Source organism: Tachyglossus aculeatus, chromosome 26, assembly GCF_015852505.1.
Source record: "Tachyglossus aculeatus isolate mTacAcu1 chromosome 26, mTacAcu1.pri, whole genome shotgun sequence".
In the NCBI taxonomy this organism is placed as follows: Eukaryota; Metazoa; Chordata; class Mammalia; order Monotremata; family Tachyglossidae; genus Tachyglossus; species Tachyglossus aculeatus.
In genome coordinates, this window is record NC_052091.1 from 1,671,774 (window position 1) to 1,692,886 (window position 21,113).

The 21,113-nt window shown below is 53.6% G+C and overlaps 1 protein-coding gene and 1 long non-coding RNA gene across 3 annotated transcripts; one reads left to right on the top strand and one right to left on the bottom strand.

Moving 5' to 3' along the window:
- Window positions 1–2,409: 2,409 nt before the first annotated feature.
- On the top strand, window positions 2,410–11,762 carry LOC119945721. Its single transcript, XR_005456325.1, has 3 exons — window positions 2,410–2,618; window positions 11,051–11,131; window positions 11,394–11,762. It is a non-coding gene; the product is annotated as an uncharacterized LOC119945721 (long non-coding RNA).
- A 228-nt stretch (window positions 11,763–11,990) lies between these two features.
- Window positions 11,991–20,318, bottom strand: YIF1B (Yip1 interacting factor homolog B, membrane trafficking protein). Of its 2 annotated transcripts, none has more exons than XM_038766851.1 (8): window positions 20,236–20,318; window positions 15,626–15,855; window positions 15,292–15,396; window positions 14,825–14,903; window positions 13,629–13,686; window positions 13,125–13,280; window positions 12,908–13,001; window positions 11,991–12,511 (listed from the first exon to the last, which is right to left on the bottom strand). In XM_038766851.1, the coding sequence occupies exons 1-8, from the start codon at window positions 20,270–20,272 to the stop codon at window positions 12,356–12,358; spliced, it is 915 nt and encodes a 304-aa protein (XP_038622779.1). In that variant the 5' UTR covers window positions 20,273–20,318; the 3' UTR covers window positions 11,991–12,355. The 2 variants fall into 2 exon arrangements, with proteins under 2 accessions (XP_038622779.1, XP_038622778.1); XM_038766850.1 differs by having other exon boundaries at window positions 20,227–20,272.
- Window positions 20,319–21,113: the final 795 nt, after the last annotated feature.

A 21,113-nucleotide genomic window follows, 5' to 3' on the forward strand; every position in this document is an offset into this window, starting at 1 on the left:
GGGGAAGAGAAGGCAGACAAGGTCTGCCCCTTCCAGAACACCCTGGCCACCCCGGAGGGAACACTGTGGGCATCGGTGCCCAACAGGCTCAGCCAGGGTACGGCAGTGTGGGAGAAGCCCCTGGAAAGGTGGGGTGCCACATGGGGCCTGAGAGGGGCAGGTGTGACCTCCACAGAGCAATGCTAAGACGCATCCGCTGTTCCTCAGTCCTGCTGCTGCAGAGCGAGCGTGCCCGGGGGCCTGGCATTGGGTGGGTGATGAGGCTGCTCTGAACCACTTTTTCCCCCAGTGTGGACGGTGGTGTCCAAGAAAGGACATCTCTGGAGAGTACACAGGTGCTGACCGGGAGTCCGACCTTTGTGACCGATGTTGCGGCTGGGGGGGCTCTGGGGGTGCTGCAGCGGCAGGGGCAGTCATCCCCGCCGCCGTTCTGCCACCCGCCCCGTGCCCAAGGGAAAGTTCAGGGCCGGTGCTGCTCCTGCCTCGACCCGCGGCCGTGCCAACCTGGTGACGTGGGTGTCATCACTTGGATCCGTGGCAGCGGGGTGAGGGTGAGTCTGGACTGGACGGCGCCGCCACAGCAACCACCTCCCCCCGCCGCCGCGGGCGTGGGGCTGGGCTGCGGGCCGAAGGGCGGCACACCTGAACCCCCGGGCCCTCGGCCGCAGGGACTGACTGGGGCTCCAGTGCGAAAGGCCCGCTGAGTGAGGTGAGGGTGCGAGACCGGTTCCTGGCGGGTCTCAACCCGGCTCCTTTCGCCCCCTTCACTTTGGAAACCGAAACGTGGCCCCTGGAGCGGCTGCCCTTAGCCCTGGGGCCTCAAACCCTCCTCCGCTCCCTCCAGGAAGCCTGCCCGGATTGTGCAGGGTTAAGAAGCGGATTCCCAGCCCTCCAACGGTGTCACCCCTTGGCCGAAAGAGGTGATGGGGAGGGTTTGCTGGCTTCGGCGGGGGCAAAAGTCAGGTCCCGCCCTCCCTGATCCAACCGGTCAGACGGGTTCGCTGGGTTTGCTAGGCCGGGCTGGGTCGCCTGGCTGAGTCGCCACCTGGGTGAGTCATCGGTGTCTGCTCCAGGGTGGGACAGACTCCCACCCCCACCCACCCCCTGCCCAGACCCCCTCCACTGGCAGGGGACACTGCCACCCTGCACTCCTGGAATGGAGAGCACCGGGTGCGAGGCCAGGGCAGGGGAGGGATCCTCGGGTCCAGGCCCACCTTCTTCCCCCAGGGAGCTGGGAGATAGAGAAGCAGCATGGCAGACTGGATAGAGCCCGGGCCTTCAAGTCAGAAGGTCACTTTTTTTTGGGTTTTTTTGATATTTGCTAAGCGCTTACTATGTGCCAAGCACTGTTCTAAGCGCTGGGGAGGATACAAGTTGAACAGGTTGTCCCATGTGGGGCTCGCAACCTTAATCCCCATTTTACAGATGAGGTTAACTGAGGCACTGAGGGATTTGAACCCGTGACCTCTGACTCCCAAACTCATGCTCTTTCCACTGAGCCACGCTGCTGTAATCCCTGCTCCACCACTTGGCTGCTCGGTGACCTTGGGCAAGTCACTTCACTGGGCCTCAGTTCCCTCCTCTGTAAAATGAGGAGTGAGACTGTGAGCCCCATGGGGGACAGGGACTGTGTCCAACTGATTTGCTTATATACACCCCAGTGCTCAGTATAGTGCCTGGCACCCAGTAAGCGCTTAACAAATGCCACAATTATTATTATGAGGCAGTTCTCTCCGCCCTGTTCACCCATGCTTGTTCAGGGCAGGTCGCCCGGTCCCAAGGGGCCCAGGATCCTTCCATTTGGTCTACGGCTGGGGGTCCGCCACCACCAACCCATTTCCCTGTGCTCTGGGAGAGCAGGTGGAGGTGGAAAGAAGATGGGCAGGGAGACCAGGCCCCTCCTGCCTCCTCCTCCTCCTCCTCTCCCCTCCTTGTGCCATCTTCCCCTTCCTGGAGGCAGAATGGGGCCCACTGGGTAAGGATGGGCACCCCGCCCACCGGCCAGCCCATCTCATCCCTTAGCGCTGGGCGGCACCCCGCGCAGTGCCGTCTCCTAGCTCTAACTCCCGCCCGCCATGGATTTCGATCTGGCAGCAGGTAAGCTCTCCATGGGGTAGGCTTTGGCGGGCCCCTCTCAGCCCCCCCATCTCCCACATCACATCAGGCCCACATCTCCTCCCTGTCGGCCTGGGGGAGAAGGTGGGAGGGGTGCCTGGATCCAGGAGAGCCGATCCCAGGATTGCGGAGGGAGAGGGTGGCAGGGTCTGGTCTCTTCCCTCAAATAGGTGGGCCTTGAAGCAGGAGGGAGCGAGGCAAGACCCGAAGGAAGAGGGTGGGAGTAGGGGGCTAATTCTAGCCGCCTCATCCGCAGAGCCTCTGGTGCTGGGCTAGGGCGGAGGAGGCCGGGGCGTGACTCGTCCTCTGTGGGCTGAGACCCCACTGCCCGCCGCAGTTCAAGACCCCCCTCCCCGCCTTGAGACCAGCCTTCCGCACCCACCCCCGGCACCCACAGCCTATTTCCAGCTAATCGGTGTGTTCTCTCCTGGACAGCGGTGGGGCCTGACCCAGGGAAGAAGGAAGACAGCCACAAGCCAGGGGAGCCCAACACCAAGGCCAAAGTAAGAGCCGCCCCTCCACGTGCTTCCACAGGGCCCAGCGGGGGGGCAGGTCACAGCTCTTGGGTCCCAGGTGACTGGGTCATCCCATCTGGGATTAATTTCAAATTCTCTTCTCCCCTTTTAGACTGTGAGCCCGCTGTTGGGTAGGGACTGTCTCTATATGTTGCCAACTTGGACTTCCCAAGCGCTTAGTACAGTGCTCTGCACACAGTAAGCGCTCAATAAATACGATTGATTGATTGAGTTTAAACTCCTCGAGGCAGGGATCATATGTGGGAAGCAACATGGCCTAGTGGGAACGGGACTGGAAGTCAGAGGACCTGGGTTCTAATCCCCGCTCTGCCACTTTTCTGCTGCATCTCCTTGGGCAAGTCACTTCTCTGTGCCTCAGTTTCCTCATCTGTAAAATGGGGATTTGATACCTGTTCTCCCTCCTATTTAAAACTGTGAACCCCATGTGGGGCAGGGACTGTGTCCTACCTGATTATCAACCCTCGTGCTTAATACAGCTGTCAGCTGTGTGACTTTGGGCAAGGCACTTCACTTCTCTGGGCCTCAGTTCCCTCATCTGTAAATGCGGATGAAGCCTGTGAGCCCCACGTGGGACAACCTGATCACCTTGTAACCTCCCCAGCGCTTAGAACGGTGCTTTGCACATAGCGCTTAACAAATACCAACAGTGCTCTGCACATAGTAAGCACTTAACAAATGCCATTGTTATTATTATTATTATTATTATTACAGTGTTTGGCAAATAGCATGTAACACATGCCACAGTTATCATTGTTATTAATAATAATGGTGTTAAGCGATTACTATGTGTCAAGCACTGTATGAAACACTAGGGTAGATACAAGCAAATTGGGATGAACACAGTCCCAATCCTCATTTTACAGATGAGGTAACTGAGGCACAGAGAAGTTAAGTGACTTTCCCAAGGTAATTCAGCAGACAAGTGGCAGAGCCAGGATTAGAACCCATGACCTTCTGACTCCTGAGTCCGTGCTCTATCCACTAGGCCATGTTGCTCCTCTAAACTAATGCGCACAGAAGGCGCTCAGAAAGATTGACTTCACTAACCCCGACCCCTCCCCTCTGCAGTCTCACCTTTCCTTCTGCCCCTAGGACACCTCTCCGTGGATATAATAATAATAATTATGGTATTTGTTAAGCACTTACTGTGTTCTAAGCACTGTTCTAAGTGCTGGGGTAGATACAGGGTAATCAAGTTGTCCCACGCGGGGCTCACACTTTAAGCCCCCATTTTGCAGATGAGGTAATTAAGGCACAGAGAAGTTAAGTGACTTGCCCAAGGTCACACAGCAGACAAGTGGCGGAGCCGAGATCAGAACCGCGGCACCGTAGGCGCCACGTGTCCGAAACTAAACTCATTTTCCTTCCCAAACCCTCCCCCATCTCTGTTGACACCAACACCATTCTTCCCATCTCCCAAACCCACATTGGCATTAGTCCCCTCTCTTTTAGTCCATCACCAAATGCTGTTAATTCTTCCTCCCCGTCTCCAGAGTCAGCCCCTCCAAGCTGCCGTCTCCCTGGTCCCAGCTCTTGTCGTATTTCAACTCAATTATTGCATCAGCTTCCTCCCAGACGCCCTGCCTCAGTCTGGCCCCTCTCTAGTCCATACTCCACTCTGTTGCCCGGATCATTTTTCTAAAACATTGCACGTCTCCCTGCCCTACATAGATCGCCAATGGTCTCTTATTTCACTTCACACTGAGCAGAAACTCCAGACTCCAGGCATTCGGCCCGCTCTACTCCACTCGCCTCGCATCTCTCCCACTACACCCCAGCTCACTCACCAGGCCCCTTTCTCATCTCTCACCATGTTCTTATTTATGCCCCGCTGCCTTGACCTCTCTCCCCCTTCAAATCTGGCTGACCTCCTTCTCCAAGACCCTTCTGAAACCACATCTCCCAGGAGGCCTTCCCTCATCAACCTCTCAACTCCCCACTCTATTTCATTCATTCAAGTCATATTTATGATGATGATGATGGTATTTGTTAAGCGCTTACTATGTGCCCAGCACTGTCCTCCTATTTACTGACCGCTTTCGGAAATCTGTCAAATCGTCCTATTTACTGAGCGCTCGTAAATCCCTAAAACCGTAATGACTGAGCACTTTCGTAACTTTTTAAAATCAGCCCATTTACTGAGCGGTCTCGTAAATCCCCAAAATCAGCCTATTTACTGAACGCTTTCATAAATCCGTCAAATCGTCCGATTTACTGAGCGCTCTCGTAAGTGTTTTGTTGTCTGTCTCCCTCTTCTAGCCTGTGAGCCCATTGTTGGGTAGGGACTGTCCCTATATGTTGCCGACTTGTACTTCCCAAGCGCTTAGTACAGTGCTCTGCACACAGTAAGCGCTCAATAAATGCGATTGAATGAATGAATGAATGTTCTAAGCGCTGCGGGGGATACAAAGTAATCAGTTTATTTAGCGCTTACTGTGGGCAGAGCGCTGTAGTAAGGGCTTGGGAGAATACGAGAGTAAACAGACACATTCCCTGCCCACAAGGAGCTCACAGTCTAGAGGTGGGGGGGGAGACAGACATCAAGTCCATATCTGTGGTTTATTTATTTATATTAAGTGCTGTGGGGCTGGGAAAGGGGGAAGAACAAAGGGAGCAAGTCAGGGCGAGCAGAAGGGAGTGGGAGATGAGGAAAGGGGGCCTTAGGGAAGGCCACCTGGAGGAGATGTCCTTTCTTCTCCTGCCACTTCAGTACTTCTGCATCACTTAAAGCGCTTGGTGCTCTCTGCCCCCTCCACTAACCTATAAGGACTTCTATATATCAATCAATCAAACAATCGTATTTATTGAGCACTTACTGTGTGCAGAGCACTGTACTAAGCGCTTGGGAAGTCCAAGTTGGCAACATATAGAGACAGTCCCTACCCAACAGTGGGCTCGCAGTCTAAAACGGGGAGACAGAGAACAAAACCAAACATACTAACAAAACAAATAGAATATGGTAAGAGCTTGGGCTTGGGAGTAAAAGGACCTGGGTTCTAATCCCAATTCTGCCAATTGCTTGCTGTGTGACCATGGGCAAGTCACTTAACTTCTTTGGGCCTCAGTTTCCTCAACTGGAAAATGGAGATTCAGTATCTGTTTTCCCTCCTACTTAGTCTGTGAGCCCCATGCAGGACAGGGACTCTGTCCGACCTAATTAACTTGTACCTATCCCAGCACTTAGAACAGTGGTTGACACGTAAGCGCTTTAACAAATACCATATATATTGTTTCTCTCCCCCTCTAGATTGTAAACTCCCTGAAGGCAGGTGGTACCATCCACCTCCACATCAAACAGAAACTCTTGACTTGGAAATACTCAATTACCTTGCCCCCTCATTCATTCATTCATTCATTCAATTGTATTTATTGAGCGCTTACTGTGTGCAGAGCACTACTAAGCACTTGGGAAGTACAAGTTGGCAACATATAGAGACGGTCCCTACCCAACAGTGGGCTCACAGTCTAGAAGGGGGAGACAGACAACAAAACAAAACATATTAACAAAATAAAATAAATAGAATAGTAAATATGTACAAGTAAAATAGAGTAATAAATATGTACAAACATACAGGTGCTGTGGGGAGGGGAAGGAGGTAGGGCGGGGGTGGGGAGGGGGAGGAGGGGGAGAGGAAGAAGAGGGCTCAGTCTGGGAAGGCCTCCTGGAGGAGGTGAGCTCTCAGTAGGGCTTTGAAGGGAGGAAGAGAGCTAGCTTGGTGGATGTGCGGCGGGAGGGCATTCCAGGCCAGGGGGAGGACGTGGGCCGGGGGTCGACGGCGGGACAGGCGAGAACAAGGCACAGTGAGGAGATTAGCGGCAGAAGAGCGGAGGGTGTGGGCTGGGCTGTAGAAGAAAAGAAGGGAGGTGAGGTGGTGGGGGGGCGAGGTGATAGCCTTGAAGCCGAGAGTGAGGAGTTTTTGCCTGATGCGTAGGTTGATTGGTAGCCACTGGAGATTTTTGAGGAGGGGAGTGACATGCCCAGAGCATTTCTGCACAGAGATGATCCGGGCAGCAGTGTGAAGTATAGATTGAAGTGGGGAGACACAGGAGGATGGGAGATCAGAGAGGAGGCTGATGCAGTAATCCAGTCGGGATAGGATGAGAGATTGAACCAGCAGGGTAGCGGTTTGGATGGAGAGAAAAGGGCGGATCTTGGCGATGTTGCGGAGGTGAGACCGGCAGGTTTTGGTGACGGATTGGATGTGAGGGGTGAATGAGAGAGCAGAGTCGAGGATGACACCAAGGTTGTGGGCTTGTGAGACGGGAAGGATGGTTGTGCCGTCAGCAGTGATGGGAAAGTCAGGGAGAGGGCAGGGTTTGGGAGGGAAGATAAGGAGTTGAGTCTTGGTCATATTGAGTTTTAGATGGCGGGCAGATATCCAGATGGAGATGTCTTGAAGGCAGGAGGAGACCGGAGCCTGAAGGGAGGGAGAGAGAGCAGGGGCAGAGATGGAGATTTGGGTGTCATCAGCGTAGAGATGATAGTTGAAGCCGTGGGAGTTCACCAAGGGAGTGAGTATAGATAGAGAACAGAAGGGGACCAAGAACTGACCCTTGTGGAACCCCTACAGTAAGGGGAAGGGAGGGGGAGGAGGAGCCCGCAAAAGAGACTGAGAATGAACGGCCGGAGAGATAACAGGAGAACTGGGAGAGGACAGAGTCTGAAGCCAAGGTTGGATAGTGTGTTGAGGCGAAGGGGGTGGTCCACAGTGTCGAAGGCAGCTGAGAGGTCGAGGAGGATTAGGACAGAGTAGGAGCCGTTGGATTTGGCAAGCGGGAGGTCATTGGTGACCTTTGAGAGGGCAGTTTTGGTGGAATGTAGGGGATGGAAGCCAGATTGGAGGGGGTCGAGGAGAGAGTTGGCGTTGAGGAATTCGAGGCAGCGGGTGTAGATGACACGTTCAAGAAGTTTGGAAAGGAATGGTAGAAGGGAGATAGGGCAATAACTAGAAGGGAAGGTGGGGTCAAGAGGGTTTTTTTTAGGATGGGGGAGATGTGGGCATGTTTGAAGGCAGAGGGGAAGGAACCAGTGGAGAGTGAGCAGTTGAAGATGGAAGTTAAGGAGGGGAGGAGGGACGGAGCGAGAGATTTCATAAGATGAGAGGGAAAGGGGTCAGAAGCACAGGTGGCCGGAGTAGCACTTGAGAGGAGGGAGGAGATCTCATCTGAGGATACTGCTAGGAAGGATGGGAGAGTAGCGGAGAGGGTTGAGAGCCCGGGGGTTGGAGAAGGGGGAGGAGTGACTTTGGGGAGCTCAGACCTGATGGAGTTAATTTTACTAATGAAGTAGGAGGCCAGATCACTGGGGGTGAGGGAAGGAGGAGGTGGAGGAACAGGGGGCCTGAGGAGGGAGTTCAATGTACGGAAGAGCTGATGGGGATGATGGGCATGGGTGTCAATAAGGGAGGAGAAATAGTTTTGTCTGGCAGAGGAGAGGGCAGAGTTAAGGCAGGAAAGGATAAACTTGAAGTGAATGAGGTTGGCTTGGTGTTTAGACTTTCACCAGCAGTGTTCAGCAGCTTGAGCCCTCCTACCTCACTGCTCTCCTACTAACCCAGCCTGGACACTTTGCTCCATTAAGGCCAAGCAACTCCCTGTACTTCCATCTTGCTATATCACTGTCAACCTCTCAACCACATCCTGCCTCTGGCCTGCAATGCCCTTCCTCTTTGGGGCCCTACTACAACCCAGCCCATGTGCTTCGCTTCTCTAATGCTAACCTCAGTCTTGTCCATCTCACCGTGGACCCCTCTCCCTCCCACGTCCTGCCTCTGGCCTGGAATGCCCTCCCTCTTCCTATCCAACAATTACTCTCCCCACCTTCAAAGCCTTATTGAAGGCTCATCTCCTTCCTTTCCTCTCCTCCCACTCCCTTCTGCGGTCACCTTGACTTGCTCTCTTTATTCATCACCTCCACCCCCAGAGCACTTAAGAACACAACTGTAATTTTATTTATTTATATTACTGTCTCCCCCTTTAGACGGTAAGCTCTTTGTGGGCAGGGAATGTGACTATTATATGTACTCTCCCAACTGCTTAGTACAGTGCTGCTTTGCACACAGTAAGCACTCAATAATGACTGACTGACAATTACTCTCTCCACCTTCAAAGCCTTATTGCAGGCACAGTTCCTCCAAGAGGCCTTCCCTGACTAAGCCCTCATTTCTTCTTCCACCCCCTCTGTATTGCCTTTGCACTTGGTTTTGTTCCCTTTATTCACTCCTCCCTCAGCCCCACCGCATTTATGTAACCGTCTGTAATTTATTTACATTAATGTCTGTCTCCCCCTCTAAGCTGTGGGTAGGGAACATGCCTACCAACTGTTACAGTTGTACTCTCCCAAGCACATAGTACAGCGCTCTGCACACAGTCAGCGCTCAATAAATGATTGAATGAATAAACAATCACTCTTCCCCACCTTCAAAGCCCTTTTGAAGGCACACCACCTCCAAGAGGCCTTACCAGACTAAGCCCCACTTTTCCTCAGCTCCGCCTCACCTTGACTCACTCCCTTTGCTCTTCCCACCTTCCACCCCACATCATTCATTCATTCAATCATATTTATTGAGCGCTTACCGTGTGCAGAGCACTGTACTAAGCGCTTGGGAAGTACAAGTTGGCAACATATAGAGACGGCTCCTACCCAGCAGTGGGCTCACAGTCTAGAAAGGGGAGACAGAGAACAAAACAAAGTATGATATGATATGAAGCAGCATGGCTCAGTGGAAAGAGCCCGGGCTTTGGAGTCAGAGGTTATGGGTTCAAATCCTGGCTCCCCCACTTAGCTGTGGGACTTTGGGTAAGTCACTTCACTTCTCTGGGCCTCAGTTACCTCACCTGTAGAATGGGAATTAAGACTTCCTCGCCCCCTCCTACCTCACCTCCCTTCTCTCCTTCCACAGCCCAGTCCGCACCCTCCGCTCCTCCACCGCTGATCTCCTCACCGTTAGGCCTCGCTCTCGCCTGTCCCGCCATCGACCCCCGGCCCACGTCCTCCCCCGGGCCTGGAATGGCCTCCCTCTGCCCATCCGCCAAGCTAGCTCTCTTCCTCCCTTCAAGGCCCTGCTGAGAGCTCACCTCCTCCAGGAGGCCTTCCCAGACTGAGCCCCTTCCTTCCTCTCCCCCTCGTCCCCCTCTCCATCCCCCCCATCTTACCTCCTTCCCTTCCCCACAGCACCTGTATATATGTATATATGTTTGTACATATTTTTTACTCTATTTTATTTGTACATATCTATTCTATTTATTTTGTTAGTATGTTTGGTTTTGTTCTCTGTCTCCCCCTTTTAGACTGTGAGCCCACTGTTGGGTAGGGACTGTCTCTATATGTTGCCAATTTGTACTTCCCAAGCGCTTAGTACAGTGCTCTGCACATAGTAAGCGCTCAAATACGATTGATGATGATGATGATGACTGTGAGCCCTCGGTGGGACAATCTGATCACCTTGTAACCTTCCCAGCGCTTAGAACAGTGCTTTGCACATAGTAAGCGCTTAATAAATGTCATTATTATTATTATTATTATGTATCTATAATTCTATTTATATTGGTTTACTTATTTTACTTATTTTGATGTCTGTCTCCCCAGCTCTAGACTGTGAGCTGTTGCCAACTTGGACTTCCCAAGCACTTAGTACAGTGCTCTGCACACAGTAAGCGCGCAATAAATACGATTGATTGATTGATTGACCCCTGGCCCAGAATGCCCTCCCTCCACACAGCTGACACATCTTCCTCCCTTGAAGGCCCTACTGAGAGCTCACTTCCTCCAGGAGGCCTTCCCACACTGGTCTTCCTCTCCCCCTCATTCATTCATTCATTCGTATTTATTGAGCGCTTACTGTGTGCAGAGCACTGTACTAAGCGCTTGGGAAGTCCAAGTCGGCAACATATAGAGACGGTACCCACCCAACAGCGGGCTCACAGTCTAGAAAGGGGAGACAGACAACAAAACATATTAACAAAATTCATTCATTCATTCCCTCCTTCCCCTCCCCACCTCCTTCCCTTCCCCACAGCACCTGTATATATGTATATATGTTTGTACGGATTTATTACTCTATTTTACTTGTACATATCTATTCTATTTATTTTATTTTGTTAATATGTTTGGTTTTGTTCTCTGTCTCCCCCTTCTAGACTGTGAGCCCACTGTTGGGTAAGGACTGTCTCTATATGTTGCCAACTTGGACTTCCCAAGCGCTTAGTACAGTGCTCTGCACACAGTAAGCGCCCAATAAATACGATTGATTGATTATTGTGGTACTGCATTTCCCCAAGGGCTTAGTACAGTGCTCTGCACACAGTAAGCGCTCAAAAAATGCAATTGAATGAATGCACGAATGAACAGCTCTTTTCTTAATAATAATAATAATAATAGTGGCTTTTTCTTGACCCAGGTTGGCTCCAGGGACACCCCTGAAAGCAGCAGTAGCAGCAGCAGCAGCAGCAGCAGCAGCGACTCAGAGGCTGCAGGGAAGGTAACTCCCCAGTACTTCCAGCTGCAAAGAAGGGCTCAAATATTTAGCTGGACCCACTCATGCTGTCCGGCCGGCCGTAGGCTGACCGGCCCTTCCCTCTAAGGGTTGGGTTTTGGGACCTGGAGCTGCCCAGACCCTCCCACCCTCTGGGGTCAGGGAGGATGGCACAGGTCCCGGGGATGTATCACCAGCTTGGCTAGGCAGGGGCTGGATCAGCTCGGGGCTGGGCCAGGAGAGGACCACCATTCTCTCCTCTGCCCAGGCCCACAAGCCCAAGCCCAAGAAACCTCACAAGGTGAAGAAGCCCAAAGGGAACAACGAAAAGAAGAAGAAGAAGAAGAAAGCAGAGAGGGAAAAGTCTCCCTGAGCTCCCTTACCCCTGCCCCTTAGATTAAATTTACTTCCCCCATGCCAGTCGTGACACTGCAGAGGCCCCAGCCTTGTCCAAGTACTTAGTACTGTGCCCAGTCAACAGGACTGACAGTTTTGGGGGTTGGGGGGGGGGGGGGTCTGTTTTCAAGGAGACTGTCAGTTAGGCGGGTTACGTATCTGCTAATGCTGTTCAATCAATCCCAAGTGCTCAGTGCAGTGGTCTGCGCATAATAAGCACTCAATAAATAACATTGATTGATCGATAAGTTGCTGCCTCCTAGGGCTGGGGAGTGGGCCCTGAGCTGCGTCAGGGCGGTCTTCTCCCAAAGCCTTCTGCATTGCCTACACCGGGCACGCAGGCCTCTTTCTCCTCCTCCTGGTGCCACCCCCATCCCCATCACCCACACACAACACACAGAACTAGTTGCGTCTGCTGCTCCAAGTGCCACGCGTGCCACCTACACACAACAGAGACATCCCCACTGCCTGGGCCTGGTGGTGTTTATTTCTCCCGGGGACACGGAGGGGAGACACCATGGGTTCAGCGTAGGGCCCAGGCTCCAGGTTCCAGGCTGTGCAGTTGTGAGCTGAGCACCTCTGGGTCGGGGAGCGGACTGCCCAGGGCACCCCGGGCCGGCTGCCGAGCTCCAAGCAGCGGGGCACCAGGATGCCGGGAGCCCCATTGGTGCCACTTCCTATGGCGAGAGTTTCCCCTGTGGGCCAGGTGGTCCCAGACCAGGGGAAACGGGCGGGAGAAGGGGATGGGGAGGGATGAGAGGGGGGGTCCAGTTGGGTGTCCAGGGAGTGCATGCGGGAGGGGGCCGGGCCCCCACCACGGTCCAGGATGGCCCATCAGCGGACCAGGTGGAAGGTGAGCCAGTACATGAAGAGGGGCTGGGCGGCGGCAATGGCCATGGTGAGGTACATGCGCAGCTGGTTGCGGGCCCCGCGCACCAGAACCCCCTCGGCCGCCGCCTCCGACAGGATCTTCAGCCGCAGGGTCCGGATCTGAATTGGGGAGGGGGAATGCTCAGTGAGGTGCTCCCCCACCCCGGCTCTGGGCAGGTGGAACTGGGAGATGACACAGGGCCCCCCGGGAGCTGGAGAGGGGAGGAAAAATGGCCAGAATCTGCTCTGCCCTTGGAAATGCCAGTGGCCCAGGTGCCAGAGGCCAACGGCCCCGGCCCGACAGTTGCCAGCACTCCAGCCGCATACCCTGGCCCACCTGAACTCTGTTGAGAACCGGTCTGGGGCTGCAGAGGCAGAGGATTAGCAGAGAGTTGCAGGCGCCAGAGTTGGGGGCTTGGCCTGGCTCAGGGAGAGGGGTCCCAGGAACGTGGCGCAAGGATGAGCCCCCCTCTTTGACCCGGGATCGGCCCGTAGAAGTTGTCAGCCCTGACTCACCGTGAAGACAAAGATGGCCACGCAGCACCAGCTCAGGACTAGGTAGTAGCCCACTTTCCCGAAGAGCAGGCCGGTCACCACGCCGCCGATCATCCTAAAGGAGGCCACCCAGCCCCGTGGTCAGAGCCGGCCACTACCCCCAGACGCCTCTCGCCCAGCAGTCCCCCCCACCCCCCTGGGGGCCCTGGGCCAGCGCAGGAGGGGAGCCCGGACTCACCCCACGTATTTGTACCCCGAGAAGGCGAGCAGGTCGATGGTGGTGAGGTCGGTGTTGACCGTGACCAAGTAGAGGCTAAGCAGGATGGCCAGGACCTCGACGATGAGCCAGGCCAGGGCCGAGCTGGCCTGCAGGCCCAGGGCGTCGGGGGAAAACCTGGGGGATCAGACCAGGGGAGGGGAGAACAGAGGCTCAGGGCCCCGTCAGCACTATAACATTCCTGGAGGGAGCAGGGGCTGTTCGCCAACCCCGACGGGTCCGCGGCTGTAGATGGACAGGACGTGGACGGCCCTCAACTGTACCCCCACCCCAAATGGGCACGCTTGGCCCTAAACTGGGGACAAGGCCCAGGCTGCACAGCTCGCAGGAAGCTAGAGTCTGGTCTCGACTTGACGGAGGGTCCCCCCCAAACCCAGCCGCCTGGGACCCCAGATTTCCCCCCGCTTCTCCTCGCTCCTCTGACCCCCACCAGCCCTGTCGGTCCTTCTCCGGCCCCGGCCTCACCTGTCCTGGGTCCCCAGCGCTAAGCCTGCCACCAGGATGTAGGTGATGAAGGCCATGGCTGCAGGGAGAAGACAGAGCTGGTCACAGATGGACAGATGGAGGGAGACCTCCCTCCTCCCAGGGAAACCTCAGCCGCCATCCCCGCCCACCCACCGTCGGTGTCGTCATCATCATCATCAATCGTATTTATTGAGCGCTTACTATGTGCAGAGCACTGTACTAAGCGCTTGGGAAGTACAAATTAGCAACATACAGAGACAGTCCCGTCATGTGTCTCCACATTAAGCTTGAGGGCAGTGGGCAAAGCCCCGGGCTCCAGGGCTGCAGCCGGAGCTCCTTGGGACAAAATGCAGAAGGAGAAGCAGCGTGGCCAGTGGACAGAGGATGGGCTTGGGAGTCAGAAGACCTGGATTCTAATCCCGGCTCTGACACTTGTCTATTGTGTAAACTTCATTCACTGGTATTTATTGAGCACTTACTGTGTGCAGAGCACTGTACTAAGCACTTGACAGAGTACAAGATGACAATAAACAGCCACACTGGGCAAGTAACTTAACTTCTCAGTTGCCTCATCTGTAAAATGAGGAATAGTAGCCCCGTGTGGGTCATGGACTGTGTCCAACCTGATTAGCTTGTATTGATCCCAGCGCTTAGTACAGTGCCTGGCACATAATAAGCGCTTAACAAATACCATACGGAGAAGCAGCATGGCTCAATGGAAGGAGCCCGGGCTTTGGAGTTAGAGGTCATGGGTTCAAATCCCAGCTCTGCCAACTGTCAGCTGTGTGACTTTGGACAAGTCACTTAACTCCTCTGGGCCTCGGTTCCCTCATCTGTAAAATGGGGATTAAGACTGTGAGCCCCCCATGGGACAACCTGATCACCTTGTAACCTCCCCAGCGCTTAGAACAGTGCTTTGCACATAGTAAGCGCTTAACAAATACCATCATCATCATCATTAAAAAACCCAACGAGACAAAAATAAGACTCGAGCAGGAAGTGAGAGTCTGGTCTCGACTGGGTCGTCGTTCTTCCCAAGACACTGGGCCGGGACCCCAGCTCTCCCCAGCTTCACCTTGCTCCTCCATCCGGGGCCCAGCTGGACACCCCGAGAAGCAGTAAAGGGTTGTTTGAGGAGGCAGCAGGGAGAGGGGGGTGACCCACATGCTCCCCACCCACACCGATCTTCACCACACCTGGGATGTAGAGATCTGGGGCGTTGATATCGAAGCGCGGGGCCACCGGCGTGTCCTGCTGATACTGCACCTCCCAGTCCTGCGGAAATCAATCAATTGTATAGCTTATCATCATCAACATCATCAACTGTATTTATTGAGCGCTTACTATGCGCAGAGCACTGTACTAAGCACTTGGGAAGGACAAATTGGCAACATACAGAGACAGTCCCTACCCAACAGTGGGCTCACAGTCTAAAAGCTTGTGTGCTTACTGTGTGCAGGGCACTGTACTAAGTGCTTGGGAGGGTAAAACACAACAATGTAACAGACACACTCCCTGCCCACAATGCTCTTAAGGTCTAGAGAGGGAAGTCCACGGCGGTGAGACCCGGAGGGCTGGGCCGGTGCCCCCATCCCCACAAACCAGGAAGCACCCCAAGCCACCCGGGACCCCCAGGTTGTCGGGGGGCAGGGGTGCGTCTGACCTGGTGCATGTACGGAAACACCAGGAGGCCCAGCTTCTTCCCCACGTACACCGTGTCCACAGCAAAGTAGTACTTGAGCTTGTTGACGGGGATGAAGCGGTTGATCTGGCGGGGGGTTAGGGAGAGACGGAAAGCGAGTGGGGGAATTTAAGAGGCGACTCTTTAGGCCTCCCACCCCTCCCTTCAGAGACCTGCGGGATCTGGGGGGGAAGGTCAGAGGGCAAGAAGAAGGGCGGGGGGAATGTCAGGGGTTTAAAAGGGCCTGGCCCGAGGCTCAGACCGGAGGGCTGAAGACTGGGAAAGGGGGCTGGGGAGCAGGCGGGGAAACACTCACGTTCTGGTCCACGATCTCCTTGCCCTGGCTGGCCAGGCTGCTCCCGTAGGCCACGGCAAAGTTGGACATGGGCTCGGAGAGGAAGGCCTGCGGGGGTGAGGCGTAGCCCACTCCCGGGGGCGGGGGGCGGGCCGGGAAGCCCCGGCCCTGGCCGCCGGAGCTGGTGTCATCAAAGAGCTGGTGGGGGTCCCCCAAGCCGGGGCTGGAGGCTGGCAGTCGTCTCTTGGAAGCTATGGAGATGGGGGAGACAGGAGGTGGACGACAAAAGAAAGGAGTCCCGCCTCAAACTGGGGTCTTGGCCTCCCTGATGCCCTGCCCCAAACCGCCACGTCCGCTCCGGCCCCGGCACGTCAGACCGGGCCCCTCTTAACTCTCTGCCCCCTGAGAATCTCCCGTCGTCCCTCTTCCTTGACCAGCATCCCGGCTACTAGAGCAGCGGCTCTCCGTCCGAACTGCTACTCCGCTAATCCGTTCGCTTATCTTCACCCGCCTTCGCTACTCGAGAAGCAGCGTGGCGGAGTGGATGGAGCCCAGGCCTGGGTCAGAAGGTCATGGGTTCTAATCCCAGCTTGGCCACTTGCCTGCTGTGTGACCTTGGGCAAGTCACTTCACTTCTCTGGGCCTCAGTTACCTCATCTGTAAAATGGGGATGGAGACTGTGAGCCCTATATGGGACAGGGACTGTACCCAACCCAATTCGCTTGGATCTACCCTCCACACACAGATCTGTGTGCTCTGCACACAGTAAGCGCTCAATAAATACGATTGAATGAATGAATCTACCCCAGCGCTTAGTACAGCGCCTGGCACATAGTAAGTGCTTTACAAATGCCATAATTATTATTTTTATTATTACTGCACCTGATTCCTCGCTGACCTCCCTGCTTCTGTCTCTCCTCTCTACAGTCCACACTTCACTCTGCTCTCCGGATTATTTTTCTAAAAGACTCGTCGTTAAACGTCTCCCACCCCTGAAGAACCTCCGGTAGTTTCTCATCCACCGCCACATCAAACAGGAACTTCTAACCACTGGCGTTGAAGCACTCAATAAAAATAATAATAATAATGATGATGGCATTTATTAAGCGCTTACTATGTGCAAAGCACTGTTCAAAGCGCTGGGAAGGTTACAAGGTGATCAGGTTGGCCCACAGGGGGCTCACAGTCTTCATCATCATCATCAATCGTATTTATTGAGCGCTTACTGTGTGCAGAGCACTGTACTAAGCGCTTGGGAAGTACAAGTTGGCAACATATAGAGACAGTCCCTACGACTGATGATGATGGGCAGGGATTATCTCTCCCTTTATTGCTGAACTGTACTTTCCAAGCGCTTACTACAGGGCTCTGCACAGAGTAAGCGCTCAATAAATACTGCTGAATTAACGAACAAATGAAGGCTGGATACAGTCCCTGTCCCTTGTGGGGCTCACAGTCTTAATCCCCATTTGACGTATGAGGTAACTGAGGCACAAAGAAGTGACTGGCCCAAGGTCACAGAGCAGACAAGTGGCGGAGCCGAGATTAGAACCCATGACCGTCTGATTCCCAGACCCACGCTCCATCTGTTAGGCCATACTGCTTCTAGTTATTAATTTGCATCTGTCTCTCCCTCTAGACAGTAAGCTCGTTCATTCAATCGTATTTACTGAGCACTTACTGTGTGCAGAGCACTGTATTAAAGCGCTTGGGAGAGTATACTATAATTCATTCATTCATTCAATTATATTTATTGAGTGCCTACTGTGTGCAGGGCACTGTACTAAGCGCTTGGAAAGTACAATTTGGCAACAGATAGAGACGGTCCCTACCCAACGGTGGGCTCACAGTCTAGAAGGGGGAGACAGACAACTCAGACCAATCCATCAATCAATGGTACTTATTATTATTAACTTCTCTGGGCCTCAGTGACCTCATCTGTAAAATGGGGCTCAATAATAATAATAATAATAATAATAATAATAATAATAGCATTTATTAAGCGCTTACTAAGTGCAAAGCACTGTTCTAAGGCTGGGGAGGTTACAAGGTGATCAGGTTGTCCCACATGGGGCTCACAGTCTTAATCCAGTGCTTAGAACAGTGCTTTGCACATAGTAAGCGCTTAATAAACGCCATCATTATTATTATTAATCCCCATTTTCCAGATGAGGTCACTGAGGCCCAGAGAAGTTAAGCGACTTGCCCAAAGTCACACAGCTGACAACTGGTGGAGGCGGAATTTGAACCCACGACCTCTGACTCCAAAGCCCAGGCTCTTTCCACCGAGCCTCGCTGCTACCCATGACCTCTGACTCCAAAGCCCGGGCTTTTTCCACCGAGCCACGCTGCTGCCCATCATAAGCGAGAAGCAGCGTGGCTCAGTGGAAAGAGCCCGGGCTCTGGAGTCAGAGGTCATGGGTTCAAATCCCAGCTCCGCCAATTGTCAGCTGGGTGACTTGGGGCAAGTCGCTTAACTTCTCTGAGCCTCAGCGGCCTCATCTGTAAAATGGGGAATAAGACTGTGAGCCCCATGTGGGACAACTTGATCAATCAATCAATCGTATTTATTGAGCGCTTACTGTGTGCACAGCACTGTAGTAAGCGCTTGGGAAGTACAAGTTGGCTACATATAGAGACGGTCCCTACCCAACAGTGGGCTCACAGTCTAGAAGGGGGAGACAGAGAACAAAACCAAACATATTAACAAAATAAAATAAATAGAATAGATATGTACAAGTAAAAATAAATAAGTAAATAGAGTAATAAATATGTACAAACATATATACATATATACAGGTGCTGTGGGGAAGGGAAGGAGGGAAGGCAGGGGGGATGGAGAGGGGGACGAGGGGGAGAGGAAGGAAGGGGCTCAGTCTGGGAAGACCTCCCGGAGGAGGTGAGCTTTCAGTAGGGCCTTGAAGGGAGGAAGAGAGCGAGCTTGGCGGATGGGCAGAGGGAGGCCATTCCAGGCCAGGGGGAGGACAGTCTTTTAGACTGTGAGCCCACTGTTGGGTAGGGACTGTCTCTATACGTTGCCAATTTGTACTTCCCAAGCGCTTAGTGCAGTGCTCTGCACACAGTAAGCGCTCAATAAATACGATTGATTGATTGATTGACGGCGGGACAGGCGAGAACGAGGCCCGGTGAGTGCTCTGCACATAGTAATTGCTCAGTAAATACGATTGATGATGGTGATCTCCCCCTCGTCCCCCTCTCCATCCCCCCATCTTACCTCCTTCCCTTCCCCACAGCACCTGTATATATGTTTGTACATATTTATTACTCTATTTTACCTGTACATATCTATTCTATTTTATTTTGTTGGTATGTTTGGTTTTGTTCTCTTTCTCCCCCTTGTAGACTGTGAGCCTGCTGTTGGGTAGGGACTGTCTCTATATGTTGCCAATTTGTACTTCCCAAGCGCTTAGTACAGTGCTCTGCACATAGTAAGCGCTCAATAAATACGATTGATAAATACGATTGATGATGAGGAGATTAGCGGTGGCAGAGGAGCGAAGGTTGCGGGCTGGGCTGGAGAAGGAGAGAAGGGAGGTGAGGTAGGAGGGGGCCAGGGGATGGACAGCCTGGAAGCCCAGGGTGAGGAGTTTCTGCCTGATGCGTAGGTTGACTCGTAGCCACTGGAGATTTTTGAGGATCACCTTGTATCCCCCCTCAGCGCTTAGGACAGTGCTTTGCACATAGTAAGCGCTAAACAAATGCCCTTATTATAAGCGCTCTATAAGTACCATTGGGGAAGCAGCATGGCTCAGTGGTAAGAGCCCGGGCTTTGGAGTCAGAGGCCGTGGGTTCAAATCCCGGCTCTGCCACTTGTCAGCTGGGTGACTTTGGGCGAGTCACGTCACTTCTCTGGGCCTCAATTCCCTCATCCGTAAAATGGGGATGAAGACTGTGAGCCCCTCGTGGGACAGCCTGATTACCTTGTTTCTACCCCAGCGCATAGAACAGTGCTTCTTTGCACATAGTAAGCGCTTAACAAATACCAACATTATTATTATTATAGGAGGCCTTCCCAGACTGAGCCCCTTCCTTCCTCTCCCCCTCGTCCCCCTCTCCATCCCCCCATCTTACCTCCTTCCCTTCCCCACAGCACCTGTATATATGTTTGTACATATTTATTACTCTATTTTACTTGTACATATCTATTCTATTTATTTTATTAGTATGTTTGCTTTTGTTCTCCGTCTCCCCCTTTTAGACCGTGAGCCCACTGTTGGGTAGGGACTGTCTCTATATGTTGCCAACTTGGACTTCCCAAGCGCTCAGTCCAGTGCTCTGCACACAGTAAGCGCTCAATAAATACGATTGATTGATTGATTCTCTGGGCCTCAGTTCCCCCATCCGCAAAATGGGGATGAAGACTGTGAGCCCCTCGTGGGACAGCCTGATTACCTTGTTTCTACCCCAGCGCTTAGAACAGCGCTTCTTTGCACATAGTAAGCGCTTAACAAATACCAACATTATTATTATTATTATTATTATTATTGATTGACGGCTTGGAAGCCGACTGCTCTTGGTGCGCGCGCGAGCGCCCCCTCCCTGTTAACCCCCGGTTTCCCGGGAGCCCCCGCGCCCGCGCGCGCCCCCCACCGGGCACGTACGGTACTTACGCTGCCGGGGTCCGCCCCCGCCTCCCGCCGGGTTCATCCCGCGCCCTTCCGCGCCCTTCCGCGCCCTCCTGTAACCTCCGCGGCCGCCGCTCGGTCCCGCCCCCACGTGCCACGTGCCGGCGCCGGCCAATCCCCGGCTCCGCCTCCTTCAGCCCGGGCTCCGCCTCCTTCAGCCCGGCCGGCCAATAGGCGACCAGATCCCGGCCGCCCCTCCGCGCTGATTGGACGGGCGCTGTCCGCCCGCTCCCAGGGGCATGACGGGACGGGACGGGACGGGGGCGGGACTACAACTCCCAGAAGGCACAGCGGCGCGCGGAGAACGGCGGCCGCGGTGCCTGCTGGGAAGTGTAGGGCCTCGAGGGCTACCCAGGCGGGCGAGGGGCCTTTATTCAGTCATAATAATAATAATAATAATAATAATAATAATAATGGCATTTGTTTTTAGACTGTGAGCCCACTGTTGGGTAGGGACTGTCTCTATGTGATGCCAATTTGTACTTCCCAAGCGCTTAGTACAGTGCTCTGCACATAGTAAGCGCTCAATAAATACAATTGATTGATTGATTGATTGTTAAGCGCTTACTATGTGCAAAGCACTGTTCTAAGCGCTGGGGGGGATACAAGTTGATCAGGTTGTCCCACTTGGGGATCACAGTCTTCATCCCCATTTTACAGATGAGGGAACCGAGGCTCAGAGAAGTTGTGACATGCCCAAGGTCACACAGCAGACATGTGGTGGAGCCGGGATTCGAACCCATGACCTCTGGCTCCAAAGCCCAGGCTCTTTCCACTGAGCCACGCTGCTTCAACAAGGGCATTTGTTAAGCGCTTACTCTGTGCAAAGCCCTGTTCTAAGCGCTGGGAAGGTTACTGTTATC

What these genes read in the sequence shown, in the direction of transcription:
- YIF1B (XM_038766850.1), bottom strand. Translation starts at nt 20,272, where the DNA reads ATGAACCCGGCGGGAGGCGGGGGCGGACCCCGGCAGCGTAAGTACC. An exon ending in TGTTTCCGTACATGCACCAG is followed by an intron (nt 14,904 to 15,291) that starts GTCAGACGCACC and finishes TGATTTCCGCAG; the next exon opens with GACTGGGAGGTGCAGTATCA. An exon ending in TCGGGGTACAAATACGTGGG is followed by an intron (nt 13,002 to 13,124) that starts GTGAGTCCGGGC and finishes GGCCTCCTTTAG; the next exon opens with GATGATCGGCGGCGTGGTGA.